Genomic DNA, 22,981 nt, shown 5'->3' on the forward strand with positions numbered 1-22,981 from the left:
CATAGCCTTGTGGAGTGGGTTGGACTACCGATATTTCTGGGATATACGCCCATGGGCTTAAAGCAAAGTGATGGGAGGAAAACTGGTGGTGTATGCATATTCCCGTGATTTAAGCCAATCAGCAAGCACTTTTCTACCAGTACTTTGCTTTAAGCCCATAGGCAGAAATATCGGTACCTAAAGAATGACCACTACTAATCAATCAGCAAAATCATTATGTTATTTGTTCTGTCCTGCTTCTTAATTTGATATACGTGGATCCTTATATCCTCCGAAACAAATCGGCATCTCACCTACCGGCATAGAATTTATTAAAGCCCCGTATTTAGGGACGGGGGCATCGATTAGACGCCTTGGCTTGCATATATCCACCAGAGTACAGACGGTAGAGCTTGCCCATCAACGAGCGCTGCCCATCAGCGAGCGTCCACCAAACTTTGGTGGGTGGCAACCGTTGCATCCTGGGGGTAGCGGGGCAACGCTCGCTCGCTGATGGGCAGTGCTCGCTGATGGGCAAGCTGGTCTATATCCGCACGACGTCGAACAAACTGCGCCACTAGTACCCTGTGGTTCATCCCCCCGGCCCCGATGAAATGGTTATGCCTCGAGGCATGTGCATACTGATACCTACTCTAGACTGGACACAGTAGGTACTCGGGGCAGGCAAAAAGTACCGGACAATGCAAGTTTTGTCTCTGGGCTTTTTTTTGCAGTAGTTCACGCCTAGCACGCGCGCCATTGGTAAACCAAAAACCTACATTGTCCGGTACTTTTTACCTACCCCGAGTAGGTACCTAGAGTATGTGGTCTCAGCCACGAGATGTCGCCCTAAGACTCTAGAGTACCTAGTTCACTCGTAAAAAGTACGATTATTCCCTCATGGTAGCAACGGAGTCCTCCGATATCAATATCCGTGCTCCAAATAGTATCCGGTGCAGTCTCTTGGCAACACCTCCAACCAGATGATTTATTCGATGAGGACATTGCGTGACATTGCACATCGGGAGGTCTTTTTCGGACTGGGAATCTCCGCAAGTGCATAACTCAACAGTTATGCAGTAGGGTGCCACAAAGTGCAGTTGATGCAAAAACTCAGTCATGACTTGCACTTCGACTGATGAGGCACTTTGAAAGGCATGCTCCAAGCCACCCTGGCGCCTGGTTTGTTAACAAACAACCCGTGGTCAAGTTTAGGTTTATTTCAGGATGCTCAAGCTCTGCTCTACTCTACACTTGAAATGAAATAGCGCTACATAATCTGTTCAATTTATTATGTGAGTTATCAATTCCGACCACAAGCGCTCCCGTTGGAGTAAACTTACCTATGGATATATCTACACTAGGTTGATCTCTCTGGTATCTGGTTTTGAGGGATCTACACCCTATTTGATCTACGTTGGTTTAAGTTATAACTATAACGGTACTGTGCGGCTGCCGCCAAATCAGCATTGCCGTTACCTCCAACGGGGAATATAACTAGCTATAGAAATATCAGGTAGTATGATAATTATTTAGTTCAGTCCCGCCCTAGAGATGACCTACTGCAAAATTTATGGGTAGGTATTAGATTCAGTCGATATATTCTATCAGCCAATTATTTTCCGTTGAACGTTGAGAGGGTAATTATATCTACCTATCATTTTGTCCAGCAGCAGGATCAACACCCTTGGACTTAGAGAGGGAAGATCGCCAATATTAATCATGGAGGAACCAAACAAGACCATGGCCACTATCTACCCAAATGACCTCGTACCTAGATTACATGTAGCTCTTTAGGCGTAGGGAGATAGAGTAGGTAGTGATAAGTTGCATGGTGATGATGTAGATCAGGATCAAGAAATTTCATATGTAGCCTTGAGATGAGTTCGAAGTGAGCCTCTGTCCTACAGACTATGGGGAAGCTAGAAAAATTGGATATCCACTCGAATAGTCAGTTTTTGAATTAGGTACTCCAAGCCCGAGTGTAAACCGCGAGGTCGGTATGGGCGCTAGTACACCTACATGGCGAATCTTCGAGATAGTTAATTGACTTAGAACTAGAAGCGGGAGCAAATATTGAAGATCTCGCCATGCAAGTATTTTTTCCCATCCTAGGGAAATCTCTTTTACTCATTAGTATAAAACCCATAATCTTTCTAATGTTCTGTTCGAATTTTTCTGTTGGTTTTCTCGCTTCCGTTCGGTCATCCTCTATGTCTCTAGCCTAGCTACCTACTCGAGAACGCACCCTCTCACTCGAACAAGTAAAACCAGAATACGTATATACAACCATCAATCAACCTACCATACAGTATTCGGCCAACCATGAATCTGCTCGAGTAGCGAGCGGGATCGAATGGCTAGAGAAAGATGTCTACTCATACAGGATTCGCTGTCACTCGACGAACAGCGTCGGGGGTATTGGTCCAATCTAAATCAATACAAACGAGAAGATCTAGTGGTTAGCTGCTTCTTATCATATTGGTAACCTTTTTTCCTTAACAGGAAGTACATGTATCTATCAACCCGCGGCGAACGGCTATGCGTGTATCTCATCACTCGCCACCGTGTATCTTCCCGGTCCCTTGACCGACCTTCAATTAATCCGCACTATAAAAAGTTTTCTTTAGAGTACAGACGCAATGTTTAGAGATGAAGCTAATGGGTTTAGTCAGACTCTCAAGCGTGGAACACTTTAGAAAACGAGGATTTCCATCCCCAAGTAGGCCCATTGGCTCTTTTCGATGACAAGGATATGTATCTAAGGGTTATATGATCGAATTTAACGATATTGCGCATGGCACGCTTGCTGAAATATAAATTATGGCCCAAGACACCTTGAGTAGAGGCTACGTCAACTCTCGAAAACAGATTGTATATGGAAACAGGTATGTACTTTAAATTTAGCAACCTTGACCTTACTCGTACTAAATTATTTTTAGGCGTTAGGTCTTGGGGCCTCTACAAATCGGCTAGGCAATGTTCTTAGAGTTATGTTATGTAGTAAACCTACTCCCAGATGTGCCTCGAGTAATATCATTATAAACAGTCTCAACATGCATCTATCTTTCCCCTCTACAGGAACACCTTAGTGGGAACAGTTATCTCAGAGGGGCAGCACACCACACAAGGCACCACGCCCCCAAAACGGATACCATCTATAGTATTTCAGCATTATCAGCTCTGGAGGCACAATCGCGATCGACAAACGATGTATTTGCGGGGGAGCTTCACTTAAATATGCCACTTGTTCCGTCTTAGTGAGCCAATATATAAGCCCACTCTTGATACGGCTATTTATAGACTCTTCGGATGCAGCTCAAAGGGTTTTGCGTCACTAGTCATCACTCGGGTTGAGAATGTAGACACCAAGAAAGAGATGCTGGATAGGACACCCAATCAGTAGGATCCGAGTTTATAGGTACCTACATGTACTCCAGGTAGATAGACACGGGCGGCGAATCAAAATGCATGCTAGCTACATGTAATTCAGCGAATATTATGCCGCTTACACCACGTCTCGAAATTCACCAACAACCCTCCCCTATATATCGGCCATGCGGGTATCCGGTCTACAGAAATTTCGAAAAGCGCTAAATTTATGGGCCATCTGCCAATTACTTGTACTATTCCCCCTTAAAGTGCTAATGCACGATAAACTTGGCGGTTCCACATCGTGAACGTGAAGTGCAACCACAATCACTAGACTAACTTGATTCAATTCAAATATTTGCGTAGTCTAAGTTACTAATCCAAAAGTAAAAAATAAAAGATACTACTGTAAGTTAGATAGCTGATGTAACACATCATGATAGATCACTCGACATCTTGCTTACATGTACTTGTCTCAAATCTTGCATCCTGGAGGGGTTGTAATTGGTGGATACAATTACCGATAAACTAATTTCTCCTGCGTTATTTTTCTTTTCACCGTGCACCGGCAGCACACACATATTGATATGTATCCTTTTCATGTCTCTGTTTAATTTTGACCGATCTAAAGGTAAAACAAAGCTTGAAGGGAGGAAATTTGCGAATCCTAGCTTGATCCCCTAGTTAGGTACCCGGCCGGCGGCGGGAGTTATCACGCCTTGCAACAAGGTATGTACTTTACTTGAGTGTCTACTTTCCCAAATATTACTCATCCTCTTAGAAGATGATTAGTTAAAATCACAAAAGTTAACAACTGGACCATGGAAAAATACCCAGCCTTGCTGCCACCTACAAGCATTGAATACCATTGGGAAGAGAAACCATAGAACGCACAACCCTGCCCTTCCCACGCCTTATGAACAGACCAATGTTTTTGCCCTCTTTTCTCCTTGGCTATCAAAGTGTAAAAATGAAATCTTGAAGATCGTACGAGAATCCCGAAACTAGTAAGACAAGAATAAATGGTCAAAGGTAGAAAGAAAAGGGTCTGAGATTACTAATGATAAAAACCGACAATAATCAATAATGGGGCAATAAAATGAAAAATCATGTCAAAGAAAAATGCAAATGTTTTTTATACCCAATACAAAAGAAAGTAAACACATCCCACAGCCCTGTCCACTAATTGATAGATATTGTACCATCTCGGGGAAATATCGAAAGAAATAAAACTCCGCCGCAATAAACAATCTAAGGAAAAATAGTCCCAAAATAAACCTCAAACCACCCCCTACTCAGCCCCATCGTGTATTGGAGTTTTGCCCTCAATTCACATATTCCCTCCTCAACACAAATACACCCATTTCAATTCCCCTTTCCTTAACTCTCCTCTCACCAATAATGCCCCCACTGACAACATCAAAATCCCCGACAACGCCCCCAACTCCTAGTGCAGAGGTACCTGACATTGCGCTTGCCACTACAGCCTCACTCATTCCCCTGGAAGAAGGCCGAACGGTGGGCGCGCGAACGCCGTCAAGAACTTCCCTTGCCAAATCTCCTGGCGCACCATATCCAAAGGAATATTGCATTCCGGAAGATGTGGGCGAAGTTGAAGATGTTGGTGATGGGGGTGGTCCCTTTGCCGACTGAGTCGAAGGTGGCCCTCGTGATGTCTTCTTAGGGCTCGAATTAGGTGATGATTCTCCTGGTGGTTGAAGGTTCGACATGTGGCTTTTTACCGCCTCCCTAATCCTCAGTTGTTCCTGCTGAGTCCACCATTCCCTCCAGCTGTTGTCGTTCAAAGGAATGTTCTCCTTGCTAGCATGTACTAACTTAAAAACGGTATTTGGTTGACCTGAAAAGTCCCTTGATTTCTGTTTTTGGGAAGAAGAAACCTTCCTACAAATCATTTTGAGTGCCGTCTTCAAACCCTCGAAATCCCTCATTCCATTTATTGCGGACATGTTTCTAATACCCCATAACAAGTCTTCTCGGAGCATGTATAGAACCATCAATTTTCTCAATAATGGGTCTAACACAGGGCCCAAATATTGTCTATCAAAGTCTTTTGCTCCTTTCTTTGTTGGGTAGATAAACAATAAGCTTCCTCCCTTTGGCGATAACTCAAATAGTCTGTCAAGAAGAATTGATGAGGCCAGAGAAAACATGTCTTTGTCCTCCTCAAGTGATGTCGGCGGAATGTACCTTTCCAGAAGCGTAAGATGTAGACTTGATGGTGGCATGATGGGGTTCGGTAACGGCGTTGAAACTGATAAAATACCTGCCCCAGGTGTGGAAGTATTACTCCCAGGAGCAACAACAATACTGTTGAAGACACTGGGCGAAAAATAGCCTCCTGCACCCCCAGATGGACGATCGAACGCACTTCCTATGCTGGGGGTCGACGGGAGCCTGTTCAATGGAATATGTGGTGATATTGCGTGATGAACATGTATGAATACCCTTTTTGACTCCTCCTTTGAGTGGCGTCTTTGGATGCCATTAGTAAGGGTATGCAAAGCGGTGGTTACCCCGTCATCTACTCCAATTAATCCAGTTGGTGTGGAAGATCCACTGTGTTCTTTGACTTTGGAGTAGCATCTCGCAGCGATTGCTGGCGATAATTGCTGTCCAGCTGCGGCTGCGACTGCGGGTGCTGAAGCAGCTGATGCCGGTAGCATGTTCGAATTTGTTGATGTGGATGTGACAGTACTCTGGTCCGTAGAACTTGTACTGGGTAGTGGACAAGGGAGCGAATAGGAGAGCATCCGAACAGTAGAAGAATCTATTTTTACAGAAAGAGGAGTGTCGACTATTACGGAGGCGACATTTGTAAGACACTGGTAAGCCGAGAGGAATAATAGAGAGAGAGGGGGGGGGGGGGGGGGGGGACGACAAACATAGAGCTGCCATAGCATTTCCTAACCACCCATCTTCCGCAAAACCTGGGAGACCTGGACTATCCTTGTCATCCTTTGCTGGCTTGTCAACAGCAGGATCATCTTTCTCGCTAACTGCATCTCGTTTGACGGACCGACTCTTTTCTCCAGCTTCCTCGCCATCATTCTCGTTTTTTTTCGTGGAAGGCGTGGCGGTGTCTAAGTTATCAACAGTTTTTTTTATCCCCGCAACTCGCTTTCTTGAGTTATCACCACTTGTGATGACCTCCGAATCGAACCTTTCGTGAATTGGTGGTGGCTTCCGGACCGATTGTATGCCGACTGGAACAATCACGTCACTGGAGGCTTCTTCTCTTCTCCACTCTATGACTCCACTATCATCCGGCGGTGTTAGAAGAGCCAAACTTCCTGGGGCCAAATGTGGGTTCGCAGCTAAAAGCGCAGCTGCAGCACCTCCCATCATGATTTCATGAGCAATTCCAATACCACCCTCAGCAGAATCCAGACCCCTTCCATCCCTTCCATTACCTCCGCATAAAACGGGCATGTTGTTGAGGCCAGTATCAGGAGTGGTAGGGAATGCGATCCCAAGTAAAGACTGTCTGAAGCGCTGCTGATCATGAAGTACACCACCTACGCCATTCCCCTCATTTTCTGTTTTTCTCTCAAGTAATGTTGTTGGGATAGCAACGCCAAACATATCAATAATCTGAGGAGGTGGAAGAGTTAACCGTAATCTGTGGGAAGATCTCGAGGAGTTTCTGACATGTCTAGTTACGTTTGATGTTTCTGGGCGTATATGAGGAAGCTGGGGATGCGGTGCTGATACTGTATGTCGAGAACTAAGACGAGCCCCAGCTATTTCAGCAGCCGAAGAGGAAGCGGAATTCACTGAATTCTCAAAAGCCCCCGAGCTAGAATCTGGCTGTTCGTAGAAATATCCCCAAGGGGAGTTTGATTGCAATCTTTCGCCAGGTGTTAAAGAGCCCCCGTCTTCACTCACCACCTCACTTCCACGACGATTCCTTTGGCTCATTGTGCTGCCTAATCCTATAGAAAATGCGCCGGGCGAAGGGGTTGTACTAGTAGACCCAAATGCGACCGCTGAAGTCACCGCCGGAGGGCTTGAGCCAGAAGGCCTGCTCGCCAATAGTGGGATACACGATGAAGAAGCGGAGGAAGTCAGTCTTATCGGTGAAGGTGGGGTAGTTTTCCGTCTCGGGCCGGAGGAAGATTGAGGGCGAGGTCGACACGATTCAGCCATTGGTAATTAAGGGTGACTGTCGTCCGGAAAAAAACAGATAGTTGTGGTTCGTGATGATTCTTGATAACCCCTCCTCTTCACTCCCACCACAAGAAAGTGAAGGCTGGTAGTACAACAAAGATGTGATAGGGCCTGACTCTAAGGAGTATGTAAGTACTGCTGTACATATGTACTGAACGAGATTGAGGCTTTTTTTTCTTTTTCTGTTTTCTGTTTCCTTTTTTCTTTTTTACGTTGCGGTTACGTTTGTAAGGAGAGGGATCGTGGGGGCGATATTACCTATTGAATTTCAAGAGCCAGAAACTTATAATCCGGAGAGCTTTCCAGAGAAACGATTTTTTCTGATATTGCTGTTAGTCTATTCCGCGCTTCGTCTCTCACAAAAGGTAAGGGCAGGAAATAAGGTCTGTGAATATATGAGGAGGAAAAGGGAGGAGGCAGGCATGAGCGGCGAGAAGTAAGTAGGCAAGTGAGGGAAATGGTTGTATGTGGTTGAATTAAAGTGATGAGTCGTTTGGATTGGAGGGAACCCCTCGTCTGGGCGGTTGAATAGGACTGGCTGCCAGCCGTCAAGGGAACACGTTGACAAGGACAAATGCAAAAGTCTTACCGCCAGCCGTCACCCCGAACACCACAGCGAATGTATTTAGGGAGATCAAGAAACCTGATATATGGTTCCTTTCTATTTGAAAGATCGGTGGATCTTCGGTATGTGTCTTGAAAATGACAGCAATAGGGCTGGCAACTCTTTGTTGAAGTGTAAAAACCAAATGAACTAGTAGTCAAATACCAGACAGATGATGTGTTGAGATTTATCGTGTTTTAATAGATATATTCCAAGCAACCGCCTTCTTTCCAACCTCGTGCACTTTTTTAAACAATTAGAGATTCCTCGTCCACCGTTATCGCAGGATCGAGATGGTAGACTCTCTAGAGGGTGTTGATTTCTGCGTGTTGGACAGCCCGTGAAATTCGGATCCTATGGAATGAAGCTGCGTTGCGTTTGCTCTCTCGGGAACCGACGTTTTCTCTCTCTCTCTCTCGAGTGGAGAAGATCAAACCAAGGGCAATAATAGAAGTAGTTAACAAAGTGCCAGCTGTTCGTTCTCTAGATCTCGGTAAGTTCTTGGGCCGGTTGGAACTTTTATTTTTTCGCTAGTAATAGTTGAAAGTAGGAAATAAAAACGGCTCGGTTCGCCCAATTCCTGACCCTGAATTAACTTTTGGGAATAAAAATGGAAACTGGAGTGGGTAGACAGAGGTACCTACAGTACCTAGGTATGGATTTGGAGGGGGGGTGAAGGAGCTGGCAATCTGCCCAAGTAGTTAGCGGAGTTCCACAAGTGAACACGCACGAATCTGATCGTGGTTGAACCTTCGATTTCTAGCTCCGGGTGCCCTTGTTATCTCCTCTTTCCACAAATTTGGCTTCTACCTTTCGTTTTTGGTCTCTCTTACTCTACACGCCCACGTTGATGATGAGACCCGACAAGAAAAAAATGTGTAGGCTTTTCTTGGAGGGAGACTGTGATTGGCAATGGCTAAAGCGGCGGAGGTGCTGATCTCTGAGGGTGCACTGACTGCTCACTTGCGTATCCGCCTAGCTGTTACTGGTGCTGGGTAGCTGCGAAGGAATTTTTGGTGGGATGCGATGTGTGTGTGCGGCGGATGAGAAGTTGAGGCAGAAGCAGCAGCAGCAGCAGCAGCAGCGTAGACGACAGAGCTTGGAGCATGGGATGAACCAAACGCCACCAATCAGCTCTTTGGTAGGGTTTGAATACTGGCTGCAGAATCCCGCTCGTGGTAGAATGTACGAGGATAGAGAAGAAGGGTAAAGCCCCAAAACGACAGGCCAGGCAGATGACTGAGGGAGTGATGGCCTATGCTACAAAGAAACGGACATATGCAAGGACCTCTGCTCCTCCTGACCAGAGTACCTGGTAAGTGATGTCTCTACCTTACTATTCGGTTACTGGATTGGATTGATAATATTGTCAGTGCTGCTTCTACTACTGTATGCTGCTTAACGCTGCTCTATGCTGCGGATGCTGCACGGATGTACGGCTGGTGATGAAGATGGAGTGACTGAACGGAGTAAGTAGACCAGATGCCCTCCGTGGACGGCAGCAAAAAATAACGATAATAATAATAATAGAAAAAGCAAATGAAGCCAACAAAAGTGCCTCCTACATCCAAAGCACTCTACATAGAGTAAGTACCCCTCTAACTTTGCTCGGTCGCAGTCGTCGACGGGGAAGCAAAGAGGGGCCTGTGTCCAGGACCAGGGTCCCAGGGTCCTGAGATAAGTAGACCTCACAATAATGTGGCAGTAAAAAGCTCTACGCAATTGACCACATAAACATTGAAAGTATGAGTTATGAATTTATCAGGTAGGCTTTCAAAATACCTCTCCTAAATATACTACTCTACTATAACCTTAACTTAATTAACTCTATGGATACAGCTTACTTCACGGATCAGGCCTCAAGCAGGCCCGAGTCGGGTTTGGAAATCTCTATGGGATGAGTACCTATCTATGTATGCATCGACATGTCGCTTGCATATTGCATACCACCTCGCTACAGGTACTGTAGCTAGTTGAACAAACAGAGATCGCGCCGAAAATCCTCTCGCTGCTCACCCTAAATAATGCACAACATTCCAATTACGGACTGTGACATCGCTCTGGGGTTGTGTCCTTTTAGCCGCGCATCGTGCACTCTGTTTTGGTTCCATATTGCTTTTTGCTCAAGCGCGCTGGGATGGCCTATCCGGAGCCGCAATATGCTCTACAGTTATACTTTTAGGCCGGCGCGGTATGCAGTTTACGTTATCGCTGAATTATCTCAATAGTCAATATTATCGCTGGTCTCAGTTCATCTGAGTTGAGAAGGGGAACACCCCAGCATGCACCTCCATATCCTGCATTCCGGTACAAATGCCGCTCCAAAACACTTCACGCCTCTCCTCTAAGCACTATCGAAGAATCTTAAAGGTTCAGGATAGCCCTTCTCCCCCGAATCTAGAGGCACGAACATGCTTACCAGTACCCCGGAGACACAAATTTGACAGGCAAATCACCCTGCCGAAACTCATGCCGATCCCTCAGCCCTTCAGCCTTGGGGGACTATCCTTGTCCGAAGTGCAAGGACCAGCGGCGATCTACCATTAAATCCTAGTAGTTTTTTTCTAATTTTTCCGACCGTTTTCTCTCCCCCACGTGTAGAAAGAGAGCCCTGGCGATACCGAAAAATGGTCTTCCCAAACGCGGATTTCTTTACTTTCTTTTTCCGTTCCTATCCCGTGATAAGCAATGTATGCGGGAAAAACATCGTTGCTGCAGAATGGTACCCGCGACCAGCAACAAGAACCCGAATATGCAGCTGCAAGTCTTTGGTGTATTTTTGACTTCTACTCCAATGGAAATTGCATATTAGAACGTGCATTTTCGGGTTCTTGTTGCTGGTCGCGAGTATACATTTAGGTTAAGGTCCTGCATATGTAAATAGCAAATTTTGCGGCATGCAGGCCCTGCCCAGTCAGGAAGCATTACGACTAGAGTAGAGCAAAGCAGGCAGTCATGTACGGGATGCCTCTTATGCACTGGCATAGCATAAGTTATTCGGGGCTTCCCATGCGCCCCGGTTCGCACTTTACGGCACTTTTTCTCTCACGGCATTTTATAGATATCAGCATGCTTGCCAAAGTCAACTGTTATGTTGATCATTGTTTAGAAATTATTAGACAGCGCCGTCGCCTCAAGTCACGTACCCGGACAAACTCCCGTTGGGACAATTATTGGTTGGTACAAGGTCATCTGCCGCAGCTCAAATCCCATACCCTCGTATGTATTTCAGGGAAACCGTTGCAACAACGTGAGATCTTATGGTGATAACAAGCACGATATGTTTAATTATTAGGAAAAATTGGGCCAAGTGTATTGCACTCGATCTACGCAGTACTGTATGTACTGGAGGTTAGAGGGATTAAGTCCGCAATCTCTTACTATCACTCGGTTGGTCATACGTGTACTGGTTCATACATAGGGTAGAGCTTCGCCGCCTATTGCCTAGCTAGGTTTTTATCAGTACTGTCTAGAAACCTACCGTTGTTGCAACGATAACATCGAACCACCGGCCTACCACCTAATCTAGGACCAAGGTTACAGTACCGTATGTAGTTATGCTAGAAACCCAAAAAATAAAATAAAAATGAAGAAAAAAAAGGAAGAAAAAAAAGAAAGAAAGTGCTCATTTGAACACCCCGTCTGTTTGAGATAAAAGATGGTTCATTAAAGTTCTGGATGGAGTACTTCACCCTTTATTACTATGTATGTAGTGATCATGAGGGATGTGATCGACGGTATGTACCAGTGATTTCCGGGACTTCCCCGGCTTCTCATACTAACCCCATTGTCTGCACATCCTTACAAGCTTGCAGATGTGATCTCAAGGGCTATTGCCTATTAACGTCTAGAGTAGGTACTACGCCACCGGATAGTGACACCTGGGTTGGAGAAATGGCATTTAAGAATATTGGTCCGAAGAGAATTTTCTCGATATCCTTCCACATGGGAAAATGCTAGATTTTCAATCTCCCAGCCGCGAAAATCCCTGGCACGAGGATGCATGCCGTTTTGATTTCGGCCAAAGGGATGGCTCTAGGCCCGGCTATTCTTGAATTTTGAGCCTTTATGTGCCACGGCATTGAGTCAATGAAGTGTGGCGCTTTTTACACTCCATGGACGGGCTGAGGTGCTCTTTGCCCCCCTTCAGTCGTGATCCGAATAATCCAGCTGCCTCGGTGTTTGGAGGCTTGTCCTCCTCAAATGCAATGCAAGGCAAAACTGAATAATGTCGCACGTGAGCATACATATACATAATCTATGCGTACAAAGTAGAACCTGTTCTACTCGTTTCCAAAAAAGAAAAGGGAAGAAAAAAACTAGCCACCACTTTCTTTTAATCCAGGCACGTGGTATCTAGAGGATATCAATCAATGTCTTTTACATGGCGTGTTTTAAACATACGAGTACATGTAGGTACTTTCCTAGAGTACATACCAGAGAAGAGACATATATATGTATTATGTACCTACAACTATTCAACTAGATGGATATCCCCGTACCAATTGATGCAGTGGAAATCGAAAGAGCCTCTCGGATATCTATCCGAATATATTTATAAGACAATTATCACTACTTATCCGAGAATTTAATGTGCGGGTGACTCGAATGGGCATGCCGTGAGTGATAGCTGGTGCCCGATTGTGTACAGTTACATGCGACTAGGTTTAGGAAAGACCCAAATTTGAGGTAGCGCTGGAGGTCATGCTCTACTGGAGAATGACATCCAATCAACCTCAATTATCTAAGAGAAAGCTCATAGGCACTTACTTCATAAACTTCAACGTACTTTCTTTGCTCTATGCCAGAGTACTCCAGCATACGGCCGTACATACATGTAGCACCTAGGTATTCTACATGTAGGATATAAGACATACATACTTGCCAAGGCTAAGATCAATAAGGCAACAAAACCCGGAAATGTACTGTGCTGGCTGGTAGAGTACTAGAGTATGTAGGTAGGTACTCTACCTCCAGAGTAGAGTCCTACTCTAGAGCACCAGTTCCAGCTAGATATGATTAGGCCTCAGGCACACTCCAGCAGTGATTCTGTGAAGATGGTGGTTCAAAGTAGAATACATACAACTCCACGGGGGTTGAGTTGATCCAATCACCTAGGACATTTTAATATAGGCGCTAACTCTCTACCAGATTGTACTCGTAACTGGGTCCGCTAGTGATCAACTCCGCTTCATGCAAAGTCGGTTATCTTTGTTAGAATGTTCTGCATAAAAATGAGACACTTCAACATCACATAAAATGGATTATTCTACCTATAATATTGCAGGTTGGCACTCCGCTGTTCGTTGCGTGGATTGACGTGGGTTAGGATTTGAATGAGATGCTGTGATGCAAATTGGTAACAGATAATTGCAAAAGGAACGTCGAAACAAAATTCGACGAATTGTCGACCTGGACGGGTTGTAACACCCAACTACCAGTCACACCACCGAGAATTATTCTTAGGGCAACGAACTATGCAGGAACAGCTGTCCAAAAAAAAAAAAAGAAGAAGGGGGGAGAGAGTGGAGAGAGCGAGATACCCAACAAACAAACGTCTCCTCCAATTTCTTTTGCACACTGGTCCTGTTTGCTACTTAGTTATCACGAAACTTCCTCGACCCTCGGGTCCCCGCGCGCCGATTATGATTATCGGCCTTGACTACTTCGGGATCGATGGGGTTTATCCGATAGCATTACGGCCCGGCCTTGCACCCTGGTTTTTTCATACGGACGGATTTAGCGGGCCGGGCCGAAGGAATTTAGTCTTAGACAGTGGACAGAGGGCGTGCCTGAATCTTGGAGAGAATATGAAGACAACATTTCCCATGATACACGATACCACTGCACACTTGATAACTATAGTTGGCAAATCGATCCAGTACTAGTCAGTTATCAGAATGCCCCATCAGCTTACCTTTCATGGAGTAGGTAGACGCATTGACAAAATGGCCTGCGCAAATACTTGGCGACCGGTGCTGGGTTTGATCACTTTGGCACAGAGGGAAGTCTCCCCCTGTTCTCCCGCAGTTCTACGCAGGTCGAGATGTAATTTTGTGGCGCTGCTGCGATCGGGATCAAATCCTTAATCGTACAAGGTTGAATTGGCTAAACGGGGTTTATCTCTCTCCCTCTCTCTCTTTCGTTTCTGCAAAGATAAACCCCGCAGGAGGAGTATCGGTACCTACTTTGTATATATCTCTCAAAGGTTATCGCCGGATGTTCTGTCCAACTCAACTTAAACGAGAGCAGAGCCCACCTCATCAAGCGAGCAGGAGCCCGTCGCGCAATGTTATGCGGGCGTCCCCCTCCCCTGGGCGTGAAACAAACCCCCTGCATCCGGGCCTCCCGCTGCAGCATATCCGTCCGGGGCGAGTACTTTTTGGGTGTTTTCACTAGAGATTATGGAGTATGGTACGTTGAGTAACAGTGCCTTACTCGATATGGTCGTTGAATTAACAATGTTGATCAAAATGTCCAGACTCTAGTTAGCCAGCTGGATTTCGTTTCTAAAGGAGTTAAGGGGAGCGCAATACTTACGCGAAACCTGGATGTTCAGCGCACCCAGAACCACCAATCACTCATCCTCTTTTTTTTTTTTTTTTTTTTTTTTTTTTGGGGGGGGGGGGGGGGCGTGTAATGAAGAGATCAGCAAAACAAGCCCTTGTCAGGCCGGTTTCGGGATGGAGGTAACAACCAGTTCCGACCCCCGCGTGAATCCCGATCCCGGGATGCGATTCCGATAGAGTTCTTTGAGTGGCCGGCAGAACCTTTCACAAACCTCCTCTGGACGACTAAAAAGTTAATTAAAGCACCCCCCCCCCCCCCTCAAGGCTTGTCATACATACCTGCCAGTACCTAGGTAATGGGGTTCACAGTGCTTGTCGTACTCGTTGTGCTTGCGGTAGTGATGGTTTCAGTCTTGGTGTTTTTCCGTTCCGATAACGCATGTGTACTCACACGTAAAAGGTAATCGTCTTCCAAGCACTCGCCGGTTGGTAGCCAGTAATTAAACATTAACCTCTATTTTATGGTAGGTAGGTTGGCGAATTGAGAGCAACACAATTAACGAGAGGGTCAAACATATGCGTTTATGTTACCTCTCCAGGTATGCATTAAAACAATCGATCCTACGGCTTGAACCTCGATCTCACTCGCGGTCATTTTTAGTTATTCCCATATCTCTTCCTCACCCTGCTAGCTAGCTGGCCATGGTTGCAGAAGTGAGCTGTCTCTTTTTGTGATTTTTTTGTTGCAGTCAATCTAAGACCTCAGTCGACACTGGAATTCTCCTCTGGACCAATGGGGATTGAAACCAAGACCCTGTTCGAATCGCCCATCAAATGCGAGGCTCGAGTTGGGCAAACTTTTTTTTAGTCAAGGAGGGAAGGGGCAGCTAAAGCTTGGAATTTATTCCTTTGTGAGCCGATGGTGGTGGTGGATGGGAAGCTAGCCCATGGGATATCATATCAAAATGTGACCTGGTCATGGCCTAGCTAGGTAGGAGGGGAGGAGTAGGTAACTCACTCTGGTCAAGATGTGTATGTGGGCGGGTAAATATCCACTCCCCCAAGCTCCCTTTGCAACCACCGGTTTCTCCAGCCATTTCTTTTTCTTTCACCTACTAAGCCCTTTATGAAATTGTCCCAAACTGGCCGAACCACTCCGTTGGAATTTTTTTTCTGACCTAAACGCGTTACCAAGTAGGTAAAATTAAGCACAAACCACCACCACTATTTTCTCGAGGTAGTCTGCAGAGATATGAAGTGGGATTCAGACCCGATACCACGTCTACGGTGCTATGTTCTCAAATTTCAGCATCAAAAAAGGGAAAGAAGAGGTAATACATACTTTTTCTAAGGCAATCCATACTTCCCTTAAGAAATGCACGCTACTATGTACTCTACGCTCTGGAGCCATGCATACTAATTCTCTCGTAGATTTTTTTTTATATAAAACCCCTAATTGGCCAGAAGTGCTCTGTTCTGCACCCAAGATCATCCAGGGTATCCAAGCCTGGTTACCAGTTAACGTTCCGATCTTACTTATGTTTCCATTTATAGAAATGCCCTAGCTTGTCCCGTCGAACTGTCATGAGGATGCACAGATGTTATACCTAGGCACGCTGCAGGTTTGCTTTGTCTGCCTGCCTACTCTGGGAACAGAGCACAGACCTGGAGTACATACATGAAAGAAAATATACACATGTACATCCATATATGTCTTCTTACCTTAGACACAGTTGCTGTAACGGTACCACCCCATATTCACTTACAACTACCCCCCACAAGTCCTTATGTACTCACGATACCACCATAAGGAATACGTCCGAACACATAGTCGAGATTACGAGCTCGATTGTTTGCTGTTTATCTTACAGGCAGGGACAGAGCATCCGTTAGGTGTCTATTCACGGACAAAAGGCTGCTATGTATATCCATTTGCGGATATACGGGCCTTAGACTGATAAGTAGGACCTTCCTGTACTTGGATCGATATCTTTGCTGTCCTAGACGCTGTAAAGAAGGATCATGATATTCATGAATAATGATGTCTTACTCCGTATCTGCCTTTTGTTTCAGCAGAAGCCGTTACTAAGCCACCAACCAGCTGCAAGAAATATTGACTGGAACAATGTCGTTGAGTTGAATTGGCGCAGGGCATGCACAACTTCTGACACTGGGCTGCTCTTCTCGGCATTCTTTCCAAAAGTGGAAACTCATCACAATCACAAGTCACGCGTTCTAGCTTACGCAAAAAATAGACCCTCCGGAACCTTGGTGAGCAGGTAGATAGTGAATAGGGACCAATATAATATCAATGATCTCGATCTTGCGCATTCTTTTCCCAAGTTTGGCGGTTCAACTTGGGGGTAGAATCTTTCTCGAGCTCCTTTGAATAATTGAATATAATCAGCAGTGGCTCGGATCTCAAGGGCGCATGTTGTATTGGACCTATTCCATTTACTAACAGCTTACCCTGTGCTGCCACTCAGACCTTGGTGGGGTGACTGACTACTTTACCGGCTGACCCACACACACGCGGGGGACCCGAGAATGCGTATCGCACCCTACCTACTCAAAAACTCATCACATCAAGCTAAGAGACATCTGCTTGCTAAACCGTCTGTGCTCTGCCGTAGATACGCGCTAGATTACGGGGAATCGAAAAGTTCGATGTCCATCGAGAAAAGCAAGTGGGTTTTGAATTATTTTCTACTCCCCCTCTCTCCCCTTGCCTAGCTAGAATGTATCTCCATACATAAACCACGTTTCTTTTACTCAAGCTGCCCATCATGCATATTATAGAGAGATGTGTTGCTCTTGGAGCTGAAAAAAGTGAGATCCCTCCCAGTTTGCATTTGGGGAGGAGGGGGAAAGGGGGGTGATGGAGATGTATGTACATGTATGTATGTATGTATGGGTGGGTGGGTGGGTGTCTGCAGCTCGTTGGCCGCTTAGACTGGCGTTTCATAGGAAAGTAAAAGTAAAAGTGAAAAGAAAAAAAAGTCAACGGTTGCACGATCCCCGTTGTTGTTCAAGGCCGCCACGCCGAGCGAGGAAATTTCGATCTCGCTATTCGGACCGATCCATCTGCATATTAAGCACGAGTGTCGTGTGGACGTCCAATTGCAGACCTGAGCAGCAAGTGTTGGAGATATGGCATCGTCGTATCTCGACAGCTTTGATGGAGATTCTAGGCTGGACAAGACACTAGTAGGGGTGTGGAGGGCATTTCCAGGCTCCTAGGTGGGAAGGAAATAGCGCCACTCTGAACCCTTGAGTGCCCTCCCTCTCTAAGGTCTCTCGGGTACTTATCTTAGAGCGGTGGCCCTATCAAAAACCTTGCTGCAGCTGCTTGATCAGAAGTCGATCTAAATCGCAAGAATAGGCGGTTGGAGGAACAGCAAATCGCATGGTAGCCAACCGAACATATATTGAAACCTCTTCTCTGCACCACCTAAAGAATCTTTGTACCGTACCCTGTAAGCCTTCGAAGCTTCTTCCACTCCATGGCGTTGGTCTTATGCACGAAGTTGCGAGAACTTCCTACCGGAACGAGAAATTAATTAATTCGAATCTAGTGCTTATTTTATAATGAAAGTTATGCCATCGATACCAATGGCTAAGCTCGCCACTCTTGGGTAGTTAGTAAATGAGTGACGACTCATGACTCAAGGAAATTATCCAACCAGAAATTACCTTTGGTTCCATTAATTCTAGTGCGCCAGCCTAGTTGCAGATCGTGATCTACAGTTTCTCTTAGTTGTGGCTCCTCGAATTAAGGCCCAGCAACCATATAATATTAAAGACAACGAGCCCGCACACTCGGGGCAGCGACTCCGTTCACCGTCTTGCTGCAAGAACCTTGATGGCAGAGTTTGATACTAATATTCACATGTAATATAATATAATAATATATATTCATTTGAGAGCTAGAGTACAGTGATGCGTTTGAAATGCAGTCGCAGATTCCTCAAGGCATCTCGAGCTCCGGGTGGGGACAGAAAATTAAAAAAACTCTGTGTACATTCCAACACTCCTTAGGTAGATATAAAACCCGAGAAGGACGTGTACGAGAGATTTTTATAGCCCTGGAAGTTGGTCCCTGGAAGTAAAAGACTTCGATCATGATATATCACTCGATATGAATTTTGTGTCCAGATCGGGCTGGGCTGATGTAGAGTTACTTCTACTCATTCAGTCCTCTCATGGGTGGTTCTGGCCTGTAAATGAACAATCTAGACTGCTGTATGACTTGGCAACTATCCCGGATGTTGTGAACGATGCAGTACACATATTTTGATAATTAGTATATATTGGCCTACAAAGATACTTCGTGACTCAGTTTAACAGAGCCAATTGAGAGCATCTCCAGGAAACGTGTTGAGTAAGATTCGGAGTTAAACAGATCTTGCATATTTATTTGACTGGATGTCTCAAAAATCAATGCTTATATATATCAATACCCCCTTAATATGCAGACGCAGATGTAGGTCGCGTTGGTAAATGTTGTGTGTCCGTGCGTGCATCTTCAGCCACATACAAATAATTAACGAGCCATGTATGCATGTACTTATGGACATTGAAAGCCCGAGACTGGTCTTGTGACAATGACCAGAATCCTGCACGATTTCTCTCTCCACGCAAGTATGGACTTTGAATTGATTGTTAATGAAGGATGCCCAGGAAAGCTATCTGAGGATATCATTGCACTTGAAAAAATCTCGATTCCCGGGGCTATTCGCATGGTCCGCGGATCGGCCGAATACTGGAGATCTGTCGGTTGACAATTGATGATAGAGAGGGTATCCCGGGATTAATCATCATCCTAGGGAGGGTTCTCCCCGCAGATCGTTCCATATGCAGTTTCTCGTAGTACCTCCATTCCAGCTTCTTATGTCATATCATTAATCTATTATCTGTTGGTAACCGCCGCGGCTGAACTTTATTCCTCTGTTTCCGAGCTGCAGAGATTCATTCATCTATCCATGGGTCTTAGCGTGCCAAATGCAAGTAGATATATATTCAATCCAAGAATTTTATTATCGACATAGAAATCTAAATAGGTGTTTATGGGCTTCAATCAATACTTGATTATCAGCCTCCCAGCAACCCGGCCCTACATTTTTGCACTTCATAGTCATGTTTCTTTATGAGGTTGATGAAACCATTAATTTTCCGGTGATACATTCATTCTAGTCCTATTGGAAGTCACGCTTAGAGGATCCAGAACTAATTTACTTTCCAAACTTCTCGGTCGGAGTCTGGCGTGAAGGGTCTCGTGTCCTGTCGGGCAATTGCTTGTTTCTTGAGTACTTTTGTTGCCCTTAGATCATTGGCCATGCTTATAACCAGATTTTAAACTGGTGGCATGCGTAACGGCACAATCCTCGGGTCTTGGATTGACCTCCAACCTGCCCTCTTATCAGAATGCACAAGCAGCCCAGTATAATAGATAGTCTGCAAAATGCCTGGATGATAAGCTCAAAGGTATGTATCTTTTATATAGTATTCCGACTAATAGGAAACATGCATAAGCCAGTCGGGTGAGTTTTGAGCGTAATTCTTTGGCGTACAGCGCAGTTACCAGCTCTATTCGATAAAGTAAGTGTTTTATGCATAATAATCCTCACCTTTCTACACTTGGTATCAGTGCCTGCAGTCTGCGTTCATAGGAGTTTTTTGAAGATTCAAAAACGATTACTTACGTACGTACTAGTGAGCAGAAATTTCCCTGCATTTCTGTAGGTTACATTGATGAAAAAGACCAGAAGAAACTTCGACAACCCATGACAGGATAATACGTGGTAGAAAAAAACAAAACAAAAAATCATTATTGATATGCACTTTCTTTGCTATGGAGGTGATATCGATGTGATCAAGGGATGTTGCAGGAGTATCGATAGATTTTCCAGAAAATGACCATTCAGTTGCAAACTAAACAGCAATGATGTCAGTTCATACTCGTGAGCTGCAGACTTGAATGAATGTTACCAGGCCTAGCCCAGGAACAAATTTATCGGCTGTACTGGAATTGTTACATGTTTCCTGATACATTTGGCCGATGTGAACCGAATGAGAAGACCCGAATTGGAGAAATGTATATAATAAAGTTTAAAAAAGAAGGACACGCTAGCTATAGCCTTGCCGCGCGCAGCTGAGCTGGCTTTACCAATATGAACGATCTGTTTAACTTGTGCTATGGTTATAAGAGCCAAGAAATATCTGTGACACGTTGGGTATATCGAATATACTTGTCCGGGTTGTGTAAACCCACATGCATACTGATGAGAATATGTTTCCCATACATGCATGCCAAGACATACGGCGAGTGATGGTTTGTGAGTAAAATCCAAATATGCAAGTGGGGGGTTGTAATGGCTGATTTGATTGATTGTCTTGGTCATCAAGCACATTTATATGTAAATGCAGCTTCCTGGTTATAGAGTTCGGATGCATGATGGTAAATTTCAGAATGTAATCTACAATATACACTATAGCTACATGTACAGCGGTGGGTATTAAGTCATCGGACGGCCTAGCCTGCAAACGCGTATTTTGGTGGCGTTCTGTCTGATCACTTATTACCCACTGCTGTACATGTACGTACAGTACGATGCCAGTCGTGAGCGCGCGCAACAACCTTTTCACGGCGGGTTGGTACACAAGATATTAAATGTCAAATTATTGTTATTTATCTACTATTTAACAACTAAACAAAAATTCAGCTCTCCAAAGGATCAATTGTGGTTGCTGTGCTGGTACCCGTGATGGTTCGGTCGGCGCGCCTGACGCTCACGACTGGCATCGTACTGTACATATATCAAAACAACAAAAAGCGTAGATCTTGTGTACGAGTCTTCGGATTAGATATCGATAAGTACAGTACAAAAAAAGCGGGTGGATCTAGTACCACACCTAGCAGAATACTGCAAGGCTACGGTATTGCTACGGTATAATAATTAGGATTCCGATTTAATCCGGGAGTTTTGCACAATTCCACATTGGTATAGTATCTATTATATCTGTATATATGTACATGTATGCAGTATGGTGAGCTCATGAGGAGACAGATCACTGGCGTGTATTGAAAGCTAATTTCTGGAGATACTAGATGTATATGAATGAGGTTAAGACTTCTAGATCTAGATCGATCATATCAACTTGTAAATGTGTAATGACTACATGTATAACAATCTCTCATAATCGCATGCAACCGCGACGTTCAAGGGATTACCGCTGTCCTCATTGGAGCAAGTGACTGGGGAAACCCTTCAAAACCCAGCCCGACCGGTAGGATGGGTATATATATATCGGGGGTGAAGGACACGGTTCGATTCGAACCCGTAACCTCTCGCTTTGCAGCAAGAGGAAACCAGACAGCCATAAACCTATAAGCGTGTAAGGATCTCGGCTGACTACTTGTAGGTATCTCGATCGCGAGTTTCTTTTCTCGCTTTCGAAGGCCTGGAGACTTATTTTTTGCCTTAAAATTTACCCTTATTTGAATATATAAATGCTACCAAGAGGAGAAGGCGATTGACCATATGGGATCCTACTCTGTCACGACCGACTTTTGAGAGACCATTCCCAGATTATATATATGGATGTCTACCATTCCATCTTTACGCGCACATTTAATTTCTCCTGCGAATAGAAATCTAGCCCGACGAAGTTTTTAGCACACACGTGAAAGCCGAATTTAGTATCATGATATAATCCACATGAATATATGAAAAATTACGCCGTTTGCATACAATTAATGAAGTAAGTACAACAACAACGAAAGGTACGCCATGAAACTGCTTGGAGGAAAGAAAAAGAAGTATAAAGCCTCACAACAGCGTTGAGTACCCGTCGTTTAGCTCGGATCCACCATTTTGAAGTCTATCCAAGAAGACTTAGGTGTTCATACATATTTAACAGCTAGGAGGACGTGTTCAGAGATTGAGTATTATGGATTAGGGCCTGCTAATCTGATTATGATGAGAGCATGTGGCCTTTCTAACAAGAATAGACGAAATAGTATACAGTAAGTTTGATGTCACATAGAGCACCGAGTATCCTTCTTAGTCTTTGGCGGTCATTAGACCTGGATTCCCAGCACCGTTGCACCAATGGAAGAGTAACGTACTAGCAAATATCCCAAGCCCGGGCCCAAAGGTATCGACTGTTTTATCGTCTTTGATATTATGTAAGTGTTATGAACATTGAGGCGCTAAGCCGCCACAATGGTGACCTTAGTGGGATCGGGGAACGTTGGTGTTTGGCTAAGCAAAAAGTAGTTAAATAATATTTGAAGCTTTTCGTGGTGGGGATGTGCCCACGGATGTGG

At 44.9% G+C, this 22,981-nt stretch overlaps 6 protein-coding genes across 6 annotated transcripts; 2 read left to right on the forward strand and 4 right to left on the reverse strand.

Moving 5' to 3' along the window:
• Positions 1 to 4,676: 4,676 nt before the first annotated feature.
• On the reverse strand, positions 4,677 to 7,518 carry LAJ45_07190 (uncharacterized protein; the record flags this gene model as incomplete). The annotated part of the gene is made up of 4 exons (XM_046116749.1): positions 4,677 to 5,487; positions 5,560 to 6,166; positions 6,255 to 6,963; positions 7,033 to 7,518. 4 exons carry the CDS (start codon positions 7,516 to 7,518, stop codon positions 4,677 to 4,679), a joined length of 2,613 nt encoding a protein of 870 aa, XP_045970151.1.
• Positions 7,519 to 7,797: 279 nt separating this feature from the next.
• LAJ45_07191 (uncharacterized protein) lies at positions 7,798 to 9,251 on the reverse strand (the record flags this gene model as incomplete). Its single annotated transcript, XM_046116750.1, has 7 exons — positions 7,798 to 7,859; positions 8,129 to 8,293; positions 8,705 to 8,723; positions 8,788 to 8,832; positions 8,894 to 8,902; positions 8,977 to 9,076; positions 9,130 to 9,251. 7 exons carry the CDS (start codon positions 9,249 to 9,251, stop codon positions 7,798 to 7,800), a joined length of 522 nt encoding a protein of 173 aa, XP_045970152.1.
• A 303-nt stretch (positions 9,252 to 9,554) lies between these two features.
• Positions 9,555 to 10,511, forward strand: LAJ45_07192 (uncharacterized protein; the record flags this gene model as incomplete). Its single annotated transcript, XM_046116751.1, has 5 exons — positions 9,555 to 9,612; positions 9,674 to 9,729; positions 9,856 to 9,908; positions 9,983 to 10,044; positions 10,372 to 10,511. 5 exons carry the CDS (start codon positions 9,555 to 9,557, stop codon positions 10,509 to 10,511), a joined length of 369 nt encoding a protein of 122 aa, XP_045970153.1.
• Positions 10,512 to 13,129: 2,618 nt separating this feature from the next.
• LAJ45_07193 (uncharacterized protein) lies at positions 13,130 to 14,503 on the reverse strand (the record flags this gene model as incomplete). Its single annotated transcript, XM_046116752.1, has 9 exons — positions 13,130 to 13,152; positions 13,227 to 13,257; positions 13,329 to 13,332; positions 13,417 to 13,555; positions 13,844 to 13,859; positions 13,936 to 13,994; positions 14,061 to 14,121; positions 14,306 to 14,327; positions 14,403 to 14,503. 9 exons carry the CDS (start codon positions 14,501 to 14,503, stop codon positions 13,130 to 13,132), a joined length of 456 nt encoding a protein of 151 aa, XP_045970154.1.
• A 307-nt stretch (positions 14,504 to 14,810) lies between these two features.
• Positions 14,811 to 15,160, reverse strand: LAJ45_07194 (uncharacterized protein; the record flags this gene model as incomplete). The annotated part of the gene is made up of 3 exons (XM_046116753.1): positions 14,811 to 14,937; positions 14,992 to 15,041; positions 15,104 to 15,160. 3 exons carry the CDS (start codon positions 15,158 to 15,160, stop codon positions 14,811 to 14,813), a joined length of 234 nt encoding a protein of 77 aa, XP_045970155.1.
• A 76-nt stretch (positions 15,161 to 15,236) lies between these two features.
• On the forward strand, positions 15,237 to 16,217 carry LAJ45_07195 (uncharacterized protein; the record flags this gene model as incomplete). Its single annotated transcript, XM_046116754.1, has 7 exons — positions 15,237 to 15,251; positions 15,314 to 15,366; positions 15,419 to 15,563; positions 15,640 to 15,696; positions 15,851 to 15,983; positions 16,084 to 16,149; positions 16,207 to 16,217. 7 exons carry the CDS (start codon positions 15,237 to 15,239, stop codon positions 16,215 to 16,217), a joined length of 480 nt encoding a protein of 159 aa, XP_045970156.1.
• Between the last annotated feature and the right edge of the window lie 6,764 nt (positions 16,218 to 22,981).

Source organism: Morchella importuna (genome assembly GCF_003444635.1).
Source record: "Morchella importuna strain M04M26 chromosome Unknown Morimp01GS022, whole genome shotgun sequence".
Taxonomy (NCBI): Eukaryota; Fungi; Ascomycota; class Pezizomycetes; order Pezizales; family Morchellaceae; genus Morchella; species Morchella importuna.